General features: G+C 41.3%; 1 protein-coding gene across 1 annotated transcript in view; it reads right to left on the bottom strand.

The window, feature by feature from the left end:
- Positions 1-14,790, bottom strand: part of prkcaa (protein kinase C, alpha, a) — a 130,853-nt gene that overhangs the window by 83,368 nt on the left and 32,695 nt on the right. Inside the window, exon 3 of the mRNA XM_068727332.1 lies at positions 801-883. Within this exon, the coding sequence (XP_068583433.1) occupies positions 801-883 (83 nt within the window). The remainder of the gene's footprint in view (positions 1-800; positions 884-14,790) is intronic.

The following is a 14,790-nucleotide window of genomic DNA, read 5'->3' as shown; positions in this document are numbered from 1 at the left end:
TTGTGCACGCAATCAGCTGTTACTGTGTGTTTCTCTTGGTCTGGCAAAGACCGATGGAGATGTGTTGCCTTTGGCCCCAACTCCTACATTTCCCATCTGTCTCTGGACCAGAGCAGGTCGTTGTTAATGGCACAGTAATCTACCAATCGGCTATACTGTGAACTCAGTCCTGCTGGGTGAATTACACTCACTGACAGCATGTCATGATGTCGAAACATGTTTTTTTAAAATATGTCCAGTTTGGAGGAAAGAATATCGACTTTGATTTTATTATTGCAGGTAGAGAATAATCTAAAGTTGAGTTCTTCTCAAGCGGTTGGGAATGGTGACTCACTGAGTGGAATATTTAAATCACAGTGACTCGACTGCAACGTTAACATTGGATGAATTAAATCAGCCACCTGCTGCTGCTGTGATTCAATCATGAGTCGACTGAATTTAACATTTTAGTGGCCTTCTTTGGATTGATACAACCAGATGAAAAGCTTAAAGCTCTTCTTTTGAGATATATTGAAACAAAGGTGCTGAGCTTCTATTATCAGTGTAATGTTTGTATTTTATTTTGTGAGTCAATTTGCTGTGATCAATATTTAGCTTGCCATCAACATCACAATAAATTGTTTTCGTGTAAACCACAGTACACTACAAAGAGAGCAAGAGTGATCGGAAAAGAGGCCGGCCTGGTTGACACCACTGCATGTATTGGTGACACTGCGCATGCACTTCAGTGTAATGACAGGAAAGGCACCTCCTCGCCGAAAAAACACGTGACAGGCAACAGCTGGGCTTTGGTTACTTACGTCTGTGTCGGGCCCCTTATCTGCCCCTGGGCAGCAGAATGTGACTAATTCATGGCACCTCTTGTGGACCACAAAACAGCAAACTGCAGGGAGACAAAAGACGAGAGGAGGCCGTTAGGAGAGAGAGAGAGAGAGAGAGAGAGAGAGAGATGGGCAGAGGGAGTCAGAGAAAAAGAAATATACAGACAGATGGAGACAGGCAAGCAACAAAAAGGAGAGAATGTTAGAATACAGTGTATCATTGTCGATTGATATGTAAACAGACAGCAAAAAGAGAAGGAGATCTGATAACACTGAGAGGGACTGAAAGACCACTGATGTCTGGGCCAGGCTCTTTACCATGTGTCCAGATGGCCACTCCTGCCCGCAGGCCGACTGCTCTTACTGCACAGAACAGTGCCACCTCCTCCATGACACGACAGGAGCTAAGGCAGACAGCGCACGCACACACACACACACACACACACACACACACACACACACTTTTTTTTTCCATGCACAAGAAGCACACTCAAACGCAGACACAAACGCATCCTCAAACTGAGACAACGGCTGAACATGTATCCACGTAGGACACATCCAGTCTTGCACACTTGAATACATCTGCACCTACTCGATGTCATAGCAATGTGTCATTATCATGGCGGGTCACTGGGTGCACTGTAGTCTGCAGCCAAGCAAGCAGCAGACTCAGAGAGGGGGACGGCGCCTGTTACTGGATCTCAAAAAAAAGTCTGACACCATGACGAGACATGGCGAGGGGGGGGGGGGGGGGGGGGTCTAATTGTGGAAGCTGGCTGGCATACATAACAAAAACTGTACATCACTGCTTTATCTCAGCATTTCCGTCTAATTTGTTCACCAAAGATTTGTCTGCAGGAGTGTTATGTCTGCTCCTCTTTCCTTTTGATGGACAAGAGCGCCCCTTCCCTTTCTCCCCAGGACTTCATGTTTTCAAGGCCGACGCTCGCGGTATGAGATGAAAGCACTCCATTAGTGGCTTGTGTTGCATCAGCGATGTGATGCATTTTCAGAGACCTTGCTTGATTTTTCACTTTTATACACTTTCACGTCTCGTTTCAGCAGCGGAGCAAAGTGATGCGCAGTGTCACTCTTGTCAACGCATCCACCTACGGATCACCTCGCGTCTTTCCACTGCGTCGCTCTTAAACAGCTCCAATAGATGAGTGCTTGAGATGAGCTGTGACGGCCACCGTGGCTGAACAGACAAGGGGGGGGGTTCTCACAGAAACCCAGACTTGTATCCCAAAAAAGTCCCATGAACCCCCCAAATTAACAAACTAGTACGGCCTCACGGTTCTATTCCTCAGACCCTCCGCCAACCAGTCAAGTTTATCTTTGTACAAAATGTCTTCACGTCACCGTTGCTATCAGCTCCACTCAAACTACTACTCCATTCATGCATTATATATTGCTACCAGTTAAATACCCGTTTATGTGTCCTCATTCAGTCTCCAAGTCTAAATCATTATTTAGACACGCAAACACAAACTGAGTAATAATGACGGTGCTGCTGTAAAGATTCTGGTAATTATTTTTGACTTCTAATCGCTGTTGTTTTGTAGTGAGTCAGACCCTCTACACCCATCTACCATCTGCCCCGTCCCCTAATATCATGAATAAGACAGATATTTATGATGCCAACACCCCATTAGCATTGCACATTTGTGTTATACACCGCTGAGAACACATTTTCATTCAAAACTTTATTAGATTCTACTGAAATGTGGCTCATAAATCGTGTTCATGTGACACATTATTGAGCAGTAAAAGTCCTAACAAAGTTAATTCACATTCTCACCAAAGAGTAGTTGAGTCTGGGCCACACAAATTGAATTTTGCTGATACAGGTTTATGCATTTTTTATACTGTATGTTATATTACATACTGAGTCATTGGCAGGTTGAAGCTATCAGACATATTGTCTCTTTATGTTCATTAATGTAGCTTGTTGCTATACTGTTTATGCTCCTCGCAAATATGACAGCAGCTGCTTGTTTGCTTACAGCCACCTTTCTACAGAAAAAGACGTGTTGTTAGCAATTGGCATTCTGTGTACGTTCTGCAAATAAATCAATATTTATTCATCCACAGCTATAAGAAATATTAGTCCTCAGCAGGGAATTGGCATCGTCGAGCCCCTGCTAGAAACAATATAATAAAGCAGATGAAAATGTAATGCATTTTCTACAGTACATTTATGATCAAAATACAGGAAACTAATTGAGTAATTAGACCTACCAGAACGTTTCAGTAGAGGGTTGTTTGCTATGAGACACCCAGGTTAAACAGGGTCACAGACAGGCTTGGGTGAATACCAGTACCAGTCTTTCCATAATTTGTTTATTTTCTGATGTGGATGTTTTCATAATGATGGCAGCATTCTTGTACTGTGCTCTCATACATAATTACAATGTGAGAAAGAATATTTCTGAAAATGTTGCTATGCATGGATTTAGTAAAATTAGAGATGTGTTGGAGATTTAAATGATGATGTGGCGTCACAATGTTTAATGTCGATACGGCCCACGGAGTTTTGAGATGTAAAAATGTCACTTCATATCAAAAAAGGTGGCCGACCCCTGCTACAGTATACATACACAGTACTTATAACAATAAAGAGTTAGGGTTACCAACATTTATATGAACTTTTATGATGACAAATCAAAATAACTCTCACACACAGGCATATCACCCCACCACAACTCAACCCCTTCTACCCTGATTCCTCTTAGGAGCTATCGGTCAGTGCGCCCAATGACCGCAGACCAGACGGGTCATAAATCTCACTGATTCACTACCTCCATGTCATCCTACAGTAAAAAGCTGATAAGTGTGAGTCGCCTCGATTCACACCAACACACGCCAGCTTAAACCAATCCTTTGTCTTGTTTCTATTGATGGAGTTTGGGCTTCCGTATGGAGTTCCAGTTTCCGTGTCCATTTGGCCGTCAACAGCAATGGATTCTCATACGAGCTCTCCGTCTATTAGCGCTTCCTCCACAGCGTTTCTCCCATTGAAACGCCTGCCAGATGTTGGTGTATTCAAAATACCTCAGCGATGGCACACAAGCAAAAAGGTGTGACAAGAGACGCTACAGTACGTTATATCAACCAACATGTTTTTTTAAGAGTGAGTGAATCAAAGGAGGTCGGTAGAAACCGAAAATGAAAGAGGTTGAAACTCTTCATACTAACTTTATTACTGTCAGTGAATTATTTACTCTATATTTGAATAGGGATGGGTATCGTTTGGGTTTTTTCCGATACCGGTGCTAAAACGATACTTTTAAAACAATACCGGTGCCTAAACGGAGCCTAAACCGATACTTTAAAAAAACAAACGCACAAAACGACGATTGACGACATTAAAGAAAGGCTTTTCTTTATTGCCAAGGCAATTTGTTTTCTTTAAATTGAAGAATATATTAACTGTTTGAAGTATACTTTAAATATAAATAAATACAAAACACTTGGCTTCAAACTACAGCTTCAAACTTTTTAACTTTAAACTATGAACAATAGATTAACTGTTAACAACAGTTTACAGTATCCTTAAATAAATATAAATAAACTTCAGCAATTCTTTTGCAGAAATATGAGCATATTTGCCTTGGCACCAAAAGGAAGCACCGAACGTATTTCAGTCGGCTCAGGCACCGGTTTTCGGTACCCAACCCTATATTTGAACAGTAATGAGTTGTTAATAAGTCTATTAATCAAGCGTATTTATCTTAGCAAACCATTAGTAAAGCTACTGAGTTACAATTCTTGTAAAGCACGGCAATAAGGCAGACAGAACATCAGCGGTCAGGGTGGTCGGGTTCTGTTAAAAGCTGTTGCTATTAGGAGCTATTGGATTCAAACAGGGACTTTGGGAACTGACAATTGAATATAAAGCAATGAATGCTCACAGAGTCTTGTACGCTTACGTGTGCCAGCCGATAACCATTCCTAAATCCTGCAAGAAATGACATGTCGGTGATGTGAGGTGTTACACCGCTGACAATCGCCTTTGAGGAAAGGGTTCCACCAGGTTTGTTGTGGTGAATGGAGACCTAATAATTCTCTTCCTCTCTGGGTAGGATTAATTATAAAGCCAGTGAGAGTGTAATGAGAGTTTTTCTAATCAATACTTATTGCCTTCCAGCACAACAGACCGCAAAACCACTTTTCTTCCCAAAAGATATATCGCTGAAACCCACTTCTACTCCCACTCCGGCCAGTCAATTTCTTCCAAATCTTTTACAGGTCAAAAGTTTGTTCATAGGAGCAATTTCCAGAATACAGGCAGGAAATGAGAAAGGGGGAGTGATTTAATTCAACAGTTGAGTATGTAGATGTGCCTTATTTCACTAAAAGAAAGGAATTGTAGTGGAGAAAGCTTTTAGATCGAACTGTCAAGAGGTCCTGCAGCACACTGGCTCCCCTGACAAAAGCCTCTCTTTCAGACTGGGTAGCTTCCATTATTTCCTGTGGTTCTTTTATCCACTTGAAGGCCTGGACCATTCTCACCACTGACGCCATACACCAACTCCACAACAGTAAAAGCTATATGGAGAAGAATCATCAAACAGGAACAATTTAGATCTCACCAGTAACAACAGTATGTGGAAATTGCTGGGATAAAGGTTGGTTTTTTTTGGCTTCTTGGTATATTAATACATGCCTATGTTGTCATTCTAAGAGCGCTGTTGGCGATCCAAAAAGACACATTTAGTGCAAGATTTAGTGAGTAGTATGCCTCCATACTGCAAACCTAAAAAAAAAAAAAAAAAACACTAACCAACCACAGCAGTGAGCACCCTCACAGGAAAGGATGGTGTTTACATGGGAGTAGTAATTAACAGAAGGGTGCATCCAAATAGGATGAAATGAATATCTTTCATCTAGAAAAATGAATTCCAATGTTGTGCAAAGCATGTTTTTATTCATGACCACCCATGATAGGTGAGATGGGAGATTACATTACTGTCTACAAATGGCGACAAACTAAAAAAGTAAAAAAGTATGGTTTTAAAAATGTGCCAATGTACTGAATATTTTTCTGAAAGTATTAGGTGTCTGAAAGATCTTAGCATGACTGTTATAGAAGACAATAATCTGTTTTTAGCCAGGCCAGTGGCATCATGGCTCTATGGATGGCAATGGCACCACTTTGGTCAAGACTGAAATATCTCTGCAACTGTTCGACGGGTTGCCATGAAATGTGGTACATCCATGTCTTAGTGTAGTGCATTATTTATAAACCATGAGTAAAACCAAAAGAAATAACTGCTAGCTCTAACAATGCTACTGAAGCCGTCACCTGCAGCGGCCGAGGCTCCAGCAGCAGCATCTACAGTGATGTGTAAGGCCAACAATACTGAGCTGGCTGCCTCACCATCAACACCATCTTTGATTAAAGCTTTTTTCCACATGATGACTCTCCATTCACTATCATCTTAACTTAAGAGAATGGATATTAAAGCTGACTGCTAACGTTCATTCATCATCTGAAGTAGCACAACGGTAGGAAATTAAAGATTAATAGAGACATTATTATACTTTCTGATCCATTCATGCTGGGACTTGGCTCTAACATCCCTACATTAAATAAAAAAGGCTTAAGTAAATTGATTTCTTCTTCTACTTCTCCGAGTCTCATATAATGACATCCACTTAATAGTAAATAACAGCGATGTGATCTCTGTATCGGTCAATAACCCTTGTGCTTTAAGACTGTGCATTGAGGTTTTCATTGGCATGTATAGAAGTGCATTAAGTAGAGTGACTTGGTTACTAAAGTCATTTTAATCAAGCTACTTGGCAGCATTTATTTCCCTACATAGCTACAGCTATGTTATTCAAATTCAAAATAACAAAAGTTACCAACAGTGCTACTTAATTTTGTTTTATTCATGTTTGCTGTTGTTTTATACTGCATTCTCATGGATAGTTAAAATATAGATTAAGTTATGTTGCGATAACAAAAACATGGAGGCCAGGACAGAAAAAGACGCACACCCGTTTAGGTGAAATTGTCTGGGAATCTTATGTAAGTAGTTTCTTCACAGTCACTGGACATGTAAAAAAGTCAATGCAGGAGGTACAAAATAAATAAAGAATCAGCCATAAACATCACTTGTTTGTTCTCGTTAGCAGGCTACAGACGTCGAGTTCCCTGGACATTAGAGGGAAGTGGAATTTCTCAGGAGAAATTCGCCAGTTAAGCTGGTCCACTGTTTGCCAGTCATGCATCATGTGTTGAAGTTAAACACCGCAACTTGTACTGATACCTCGAGTGTGACGGAACCTGCCTCAGTTTCTCACTGATATTTACACGTCACACTCAGCCGCGTGAAGGGCAACGTCCTCGTCATAAACGTGGGAAGATAATGAGCCGTTAGTTTTATCTTTTATTGAGGAGTGGAAGGTTCAAGCCTGGCGTTTGATTCTTCATCCATACCCACCACCTACCGCACACACTAAGAGGAACAGAAGAAAGTGTTTGTTTCTAGGTAGGGACAGAGCCTAACAGTCCACCACAGTGCTTTTTACATTGCACTTTAAATGCCCTCCTTACAATAATAAATGTTACGAGAGGCACAGGCATGCTGGGACAAAGCAAAGGTAGTTTCCAAGGAAACAAACCATATCGAGGTTATTGAAAGAAATTAAAGAAACCATCTTTCAGGAAGAATTGAAACCTTGGGCACTGAACAACTCAGAGGGTCTTTTGTTCCTGCAGTCAGATTTTTTAATGAACACTTTTAGATGTGGTTTTTAAATTTTAAATTAAGCATCTTGCTGATGTTAACGTGGTATTTATTGTGTTGCTTGTCTGTTGTGCACTGTGGAAACTATGTCTATTGTTGTCTGCGTGAGTTGATTTGGTGGCAAATGAGTTTCCCCACTGGGGATTAATAAAGCTTTTCTAATCTAATCTAAACTGAATGGAGTCTGAGAAAGACCAATTGTATGTCCAATGAACTTTTTTTTTCTGTATAAATGAGAGTTATTACTTTCATATATAAGTGAAAATGTAGATAAAAGAGAAGGAAATCTCAATTGACAGTGACATGGCCTGTTTTACACAATACGTATCATAAACAAACCTTTAAAAGCACTAGAAAACATGAATCCATTCTGAACATGAACTCAACGAGAAAACAAACAAAAAGCCCAAGGCTGCTGCACTCACACTGACTAGGAGGCTAACCTTGCAGAGAGACATGAAAATATACACACAGAACCGGGCCATTAAATTGAGTAATGACCCGTTAAAAAGTCATAAGTCAGATGATTTACAGTTGGAGGTATTTGTGTACTGATGATGTGCACTGATGAATGATGATGAATTCACAGAAATATTCACCGTATTTAGCGGTAATATAACTCAAAGAACCCCATCTAATAGTCGTTTAGTCTAGGACATGTTTTGCAAAGCCCTGGGAGAATTTCTAGCTCTGTCCAATCACATTCTGGTTCACACCTATAGTCTCATCTATTCAGGGAGACGGGGCTTGAGCTGCATTCAGCAATTACGCTGTTCATAATCACTGTGCAATGAAACTGAACCCCAACAGAGAGTCATTCAGGTTTCGGCTTGGTCTTTGGACGCCATTACAGAAAATCGTTGGCCATAAACACTTATTAAATATTAAAAATATTCTCATCTAACAGTTCTGGCAGAGAGTTGAATGTCTTTGCTATGAGAGCGGCTGATCTCTTTTCCTTTCTTCATTACTGCACTATGCAATTTACAGACAGGCCTTTATGTAACCAAGGTCCAAGAGGAAAAAGTTAATTTGCAACAAATACAAAAGCTACCAGGCTGCCTTTCAACTGGACCTCTATAACACTGTGTATGTAACTTAAAAACACTGACGCAGCTTGTGGGCTGTAACCTTGCACAGACTGAGTTGGACAGACGAGTGTGTGGGAAAATTTCAAAAGTTGTTTTTCCATGCATGCACTGCTGTATGCAAGTTGTCTTAAAGACTGCGGTCTAGTCATGCTTGTTTACAAGACTGACTTCCTGCCACACACATCAATTCCCTGTGCTCTTTTTGAACATTTACACACAAGATCAAATGAAAATCAACCTCGTCACATTTAAATCCTTGCACAAAGTTCCTAAATAAATGCATCCACAAGGTCAGATTTCAAACCCTGATCCAGTCCAGCTGATAAAGATCAACGACGCTGCTCAGGTTCTGTATTCAAAACAGCAATTATGTTCCATCTGTTATCGAAAGCTCCTGATTTTAGTGGAGACTACGGGGAATAAAAGAAAAAAATCAATGCTCAGCTCAGGAAACATTGATCGGCGATTGCACAAATGAAATCTATGAAGAGAAGCAATATGCACTTTCTTTGCTGGTAATTGGCGGATAGGGAGAAGACGTCTTGTGCACACTGCACACATAATGGCCACTTGTGGGGGGGACAGCAGTCAAGAGGCATTGCATGTAATGGAAGGATGGGAATTGCTGTCTGCACAAAATTACACATTGGTCACTCAAGGAGAGCCCTTGTAGGTACAACAATTAGAACCAGCAGTAATGGCAGACTTCTGTCTGACGGGAAGGATTGGAAGTGTAAAGGGGCTGCTCTGAGGTGAATGGTGCTCTGTGCACATGAATCCTCTTATTCTCTATTCAATCTGTGGCATAAAATGGCAAAAGCTCTGGAAATGGAAATGATGGTGGTGGGATAACGCTCCTAAAAGATGTCAACAGCCTGCAGGTAATTCATCATTTATGATAGAATAAATAAAGAAAATCCATTAAAAAAAATAAAATAATCTATAGCAGCTTTTATTCTGGTGGTAAGTCCTGGTGTAAAACACACAGATAGACATACAATGAAACTAGGGATGTTAATGATTAATCTGTTCATAATTTAAAGACTAATCTGCGGTCAGGAGGTCAAAGCAGGCCACTATATTTTTCGAACTGATAATAAGTATTTGTAGGCTACGGACCTTTTTTGTTGTTACAAGCAGCAACAGAACGATTGCACTGAATGGGAATTGCCCATGTCAGCAGTTTAAATGCAGCTGTCATTTAACATGTATTTTGTATTTTATATGCTTTGAATGATTGATTACCATTCATTAACGTGGTCAATGAGCATCTAGGACATTGCTCAATGTTACGATAGACAGAATCTAATCATGGCAGGCAAGGGCAGGTCTTTTATTCATTATCCACACTGTTGATTGAGCTCAGTGATGGACACAGACGGGTTTACATGCAGTGGGATGTTGCATGCTGAATGGCGTGATTATGACTCATTTGTGTGTGTGTGTGTGTGTGTGTGTGTGTGTGTGTGTGTGTGTGTGTGTGTGTTTGTATAAATGTCTGATTGAACAACATACTTAGGATTCTCCTGAAGATGCTGCAGATCTCTGCTAACAGGCTCTTGGTAAATGCCTGACTGACTCCTTTGAGGTAAAGAAAGCCTTTTTCACACACGGCTGGCTTGTTTTGAAAAGCCAGGGCGCTATGGGCTGTATCATAAAAGCTTCTATAGCTGCTAATGGCTTCCCCAAGATGCAAATTAGCAGATAATGAAGATCTTCTTGGACAGATCAAAACAACCTGTGTGCAAAAGAATACACAAATTGAAAGTGTGCGGGGTAGACAGAAATCTGTATGTAACAAAAGTGGTTGTTGTTTTCATTCCCTCTAAAACACGGATGCAACTTTAAATCATTGAAGAAAACTACAGCAAAAGATTTGATTTGAATTAGACTGCACACCCACAGGAATATCCTACTGCAGTGTTAACGAGAATGTTCAGAGTTGCTGCCTCTCTGCAGTAGCTCTCCTCCTCCTCTGGCATGTAAGCTTGTGTGTCCTCAAAACAACCCCACTGGCTGGTCCAGGTGAGCTATCGCCACTGATCTCTCTTCAGTTCTGGCTCTGTTTGTTTGTGACGCTAGGTCATGTGTTACATTTACCTAAAATTTACCTAAAATTTAACATTTATCTAAAACACAGAGAAAGACGGGTCTAACAAGTCTGAGCATTGATGGATTCAAGAATGAGGAATCACCTTAAATACATAACATACTAGTACGGCTGTGAGACCGATAGTAAGCATGATTAATACTACTCTTTTCTTCACTACGTGAGGTCTTATCTAATAAATGTCATGATCGTCATGATGATCAGAGATGCTCCCATCATGTTTCTTTTGCTGCCGATACTGATAGCTGATTATTGATCAGCCATATTGGCTGATAGCAGATCGTTTTTGTTGTTGTTATAGCAGCTGTTATTTGAGGCTCCATATAGATTTTTTTTTCACCACAGTCCCGAAAAATAATTTCAACATTCCCGGAGTCACAGTAAACCATCAAAAATGTCCAAATGTTGTCCTTTTACTTTGTAGGAGTCATCTAGCGGTTATTTGCATTAAAAAAAACACACAATTCAAAAGACTAACAGGCCCTAATTCCTTTTTAATATATGTATTTTTTATTGTTGTTCTACTTTGAACAACTGTATTTATTCAAGTTTCTCATCGCATCATAACGTAACTCAATGGAACCTCCGTAAGTTAGCGGTTAGCTCTGATGCTGCCTACGTTACTAGCTCTCCTCCTGTCCATTTCAACACCGACTTGTTGTTCACTTTTTAACATCATCAGGATCGAAGACTAAAAAGCATTAATGCTGATCTCCTGATCGCATGTTTTTACTGAACGTTGACCGATAACGACGGGAGGTAAAACTGTGAAATTAATCCGCGGATCACATGCGGCCGAACCGTGGGACGTTTAAAAGCAGCAGTCCGCACAGATCTGTTCTGTAGCGTGAACAGCTTCTTGAAAAGGACACGAGTCCACTGGGTGTGAACATTTGTTCTCCCGTGAAGACAGCTCGGTGAGCCAGAGACAACTCTCTAGCGGGCCTGTGTCAAAGATTGTGGATGGACGAGGCTGTTCTCCTCTTTAACGACCCAACGCTTCCAGTCAAGCACATCAGTGGATTAACCTGACCTGGCTTCGTGCCAGCTCTCACACTGTGACTCCTCGACCACTTCGGCTTCTGTGGCTATGGACATTGTGTACAGTGAACATCCCAGAGGACACTGTGGGACGCCACAACTCAGTCATGCGGGGCAAAAACAGTCCTGGGCTCCAAAATAGACAGAATGAAATGTTTGCTGGAACGGCAATGATATTAATTAAAAATTCACTGGGACTAAAAAGGCTACATCCTTTTACAGCATAGCCAAATTCAGGGACGGCACAGCAGCCTCAAGCTGTCACAACACTGTTGTTGGAGGGAGAAGGTCCTGCCTGGCTTTGACAAAAAGAGACAATAGTGAAGCAGGGCAGCTTTGCCAGCAGAGGTATCCAATTGGTAAGCCCTGAAGGAATGAGAACTGGCATTTTAACTTGCTTGAACAAAGTTACTGTGTATTTGCCAATCAGTCCTGAAGTTAGCCTCTTTGTGTTTCAGTTTATATCCGCAACTTCATGTTGAACTGCTAAGAAGAGCCTGGAGGGACTTTGTGAGTGACGGTACTGACCAGCTGTATGATTATGAGCGGTTTGGATCCCAAATATAGCAGAGCATGAGAACAGGATCAGGTAGTCTCCAAGGCCACCTTACAGTGTTGCATTGAGCTTCCTGGTCTGAAAGACGGGACGGTATGTCCGTGAGCAGCAACATATTAGCTGTCCTGAACCAGACTCGTACAAACAAGAAACCTCAGTGATGAGGGAACTCAAGCTGATGTTTGCCATGATCTGTCCAGTCTGTATAAAATGAATCCATAACGCATCAAGTAATCCACACAACCAGCAGCTCTTCCATGGGAGTATCTTACAACCACTTTACCGACAGCAATAAATATGTTTGTCTCGAAATTTTGTCTTTTTTGCCCTGTGTCCATTTTTGGTAAAAACAAAAAAAAAAAGTATAAAAAATGAAGCGCCTAATGGATCCGGATAATAACTGCTGACCTCTCTTCCTTCAACGATTCAGGAGAATATAACTCACTGCATGTCAAGGACGGTGCTGAACTCCTACCTCCCTCCACAAGAGGATGACCCCATCTTGATCCTGAGCACTACACTGAACCTAGTGAACCGTGACAGTACGAGCCCCTTACACCTATCTATGACCTCACACACTTACACACACACACACACACACACACACACACTCATCTTTTATGATTTATAAAAACAAGACCAGTCCGTGGAAAAGCAAATCCTTCGTTGTTTATCTTGAAAAAGTTCAAATGACTCGTCTTTCGGAGAGATGAAAGAATGTATTTTTAAGCACAAGCTGGTGTTTCTGCAGGGGAGGATCTGGTACTAACCCTGTAGCCTTCCTCCCAGCAGGCTCAGAGGGATGGGCCCAGCTTCCTGTTGCAAGCCTCGGGCTGCATGGCACGAGGGGACACGCAGCAGCTGGCTTTTATTTGGGCATCTTTTCCACGGCGTACTTACAGGGTCTTACATTTACCAAGCATGCAGATCTTGTCCACAGTTATTTGAATAAACTGAGAATATCGGAAAAAACTTTACGATACAATGATACTATTGACCTCTGAAAGGAGATCTTTGTGCAGGCTTGAATCCACTGAACCACACATACTTGATTGCCGCCCACTGTGAGACGTGGATGATGTCATGCTGTAATATCCTCCGTACTAACCGTCTAACAAATGCACTCAGACATTCTCATTCGTCTTTCTCATCACAGGGTCCACACAGGGTGCAGCTTATCTATCAGACAGAACATGTCACGCATTTATAACCCATTCTTTACTTGCTGATACATTATGCATGCTTGCATTTTGATCATATCATTCAATCCTAGCATGTTTTACCATAAGTCTAAGTTTCCGGTCTTCAGAAATGCTGCAGGCGCATGTGCATTCATTTTGCATGCATTGATAACTGATTTTGCTGCACCAACATTTAATTCTAAACTACATTGGAGGGAGCAGGTTAGTCCTCAAATATACACGCTGACAGAATACTATGAAGTGCGTACTGTATTCAGTCTTTAATCAGCAAACTTGCAAGCAAGCTTTCTCTGGCGGAGATTTCAAGCAACCGATAGGGTAGCGTCTTAACGAGATAATGAAGAGGAAGGGCTAATCCAACGCACAGCCAGCTAACTCTCTGCAGGACAAGGAAAGAGCACACCCAAGTGAGGAAGGAAGCGACGTCTACAGTCGCAGTAAAACAATATGTTTATTCACCGAAGGCCAATTCTGTATAAAAGAAAATATGAATTTGAGAGTGTAAAAAGCACAATGACAAAGCAAAAACTTGTAACTCAGGCAGACACATACAGACTTCTACAAACAGATTTCTGCTTGAATTTACTTTTTTGGAAATGAATTTGTGTACTTTGCACCACACTACACAGTGTCAGTTGGAGAGAGCACATTGTTTGTGTAATCGTTGGCTTTTAAACTCTTCTCAAACCAGGTCCTAGAAGAAGTTGCTCTCAAATCATACAAAAGTCAACTTGACATTTTCTGGGAACACAAACGGCCCCCCGGCAACACAAAACATGCATGTGAAGATAAAGACTCACTGTATTTCTTACTTCAGCTATCCACTGACAAATGTAAAGACTGGATGATAAAAGGATCAATTTTTATCCCTTTCAATAATTCACCGCCGCGCGCTGACATTTAAACCCTTCCATAATGGGTGACACCTTAACACAGTGACACAGTGGGACACCTCTGTATCATGAAGACACACCAGTGTGCCGGACAAAGACGGTGTTAAGGTTGCGCTGAAAGCGGACCTATAAAACTCATTCTCTAAACCAGTCAAGGATTTTACCATAAAAGGCCAAAACCGAGACATCAATAGTACATTGACTAGAGAGACGGCACCCTGCAGCTAACATTTTAACTGGTGCAGTGGAGGACAAGGAGACAATTTGAAATGGTGTTTTGACCCGGGTCATTTTCAGGAGGTATTGACTATTATTTCA

This window comes from Cebidichthys violaceus, unplaced genomic scaffold (assembly GCF_023349555.1).
Source record: "Cebidichthys violaceus isolate CVI_PGR_0920_01 unplaced genomic scaffold, fCebVio1.0.p SCAF_4, whole genome shotgun sequence".
In the NCBI taxonomy this organism is placed as follows: domain Eukaryota; kingdom Metazoa; phylum Chordata; class Actinopteri; order Perciformes; family Stichaeidae; genus Cebidichthys; species Cebidichthys violaceus.
Note: the sequence above shows the minus strand (reverse complement) of the source record. Positions and strands in the feature narration are given on the sequence as shown.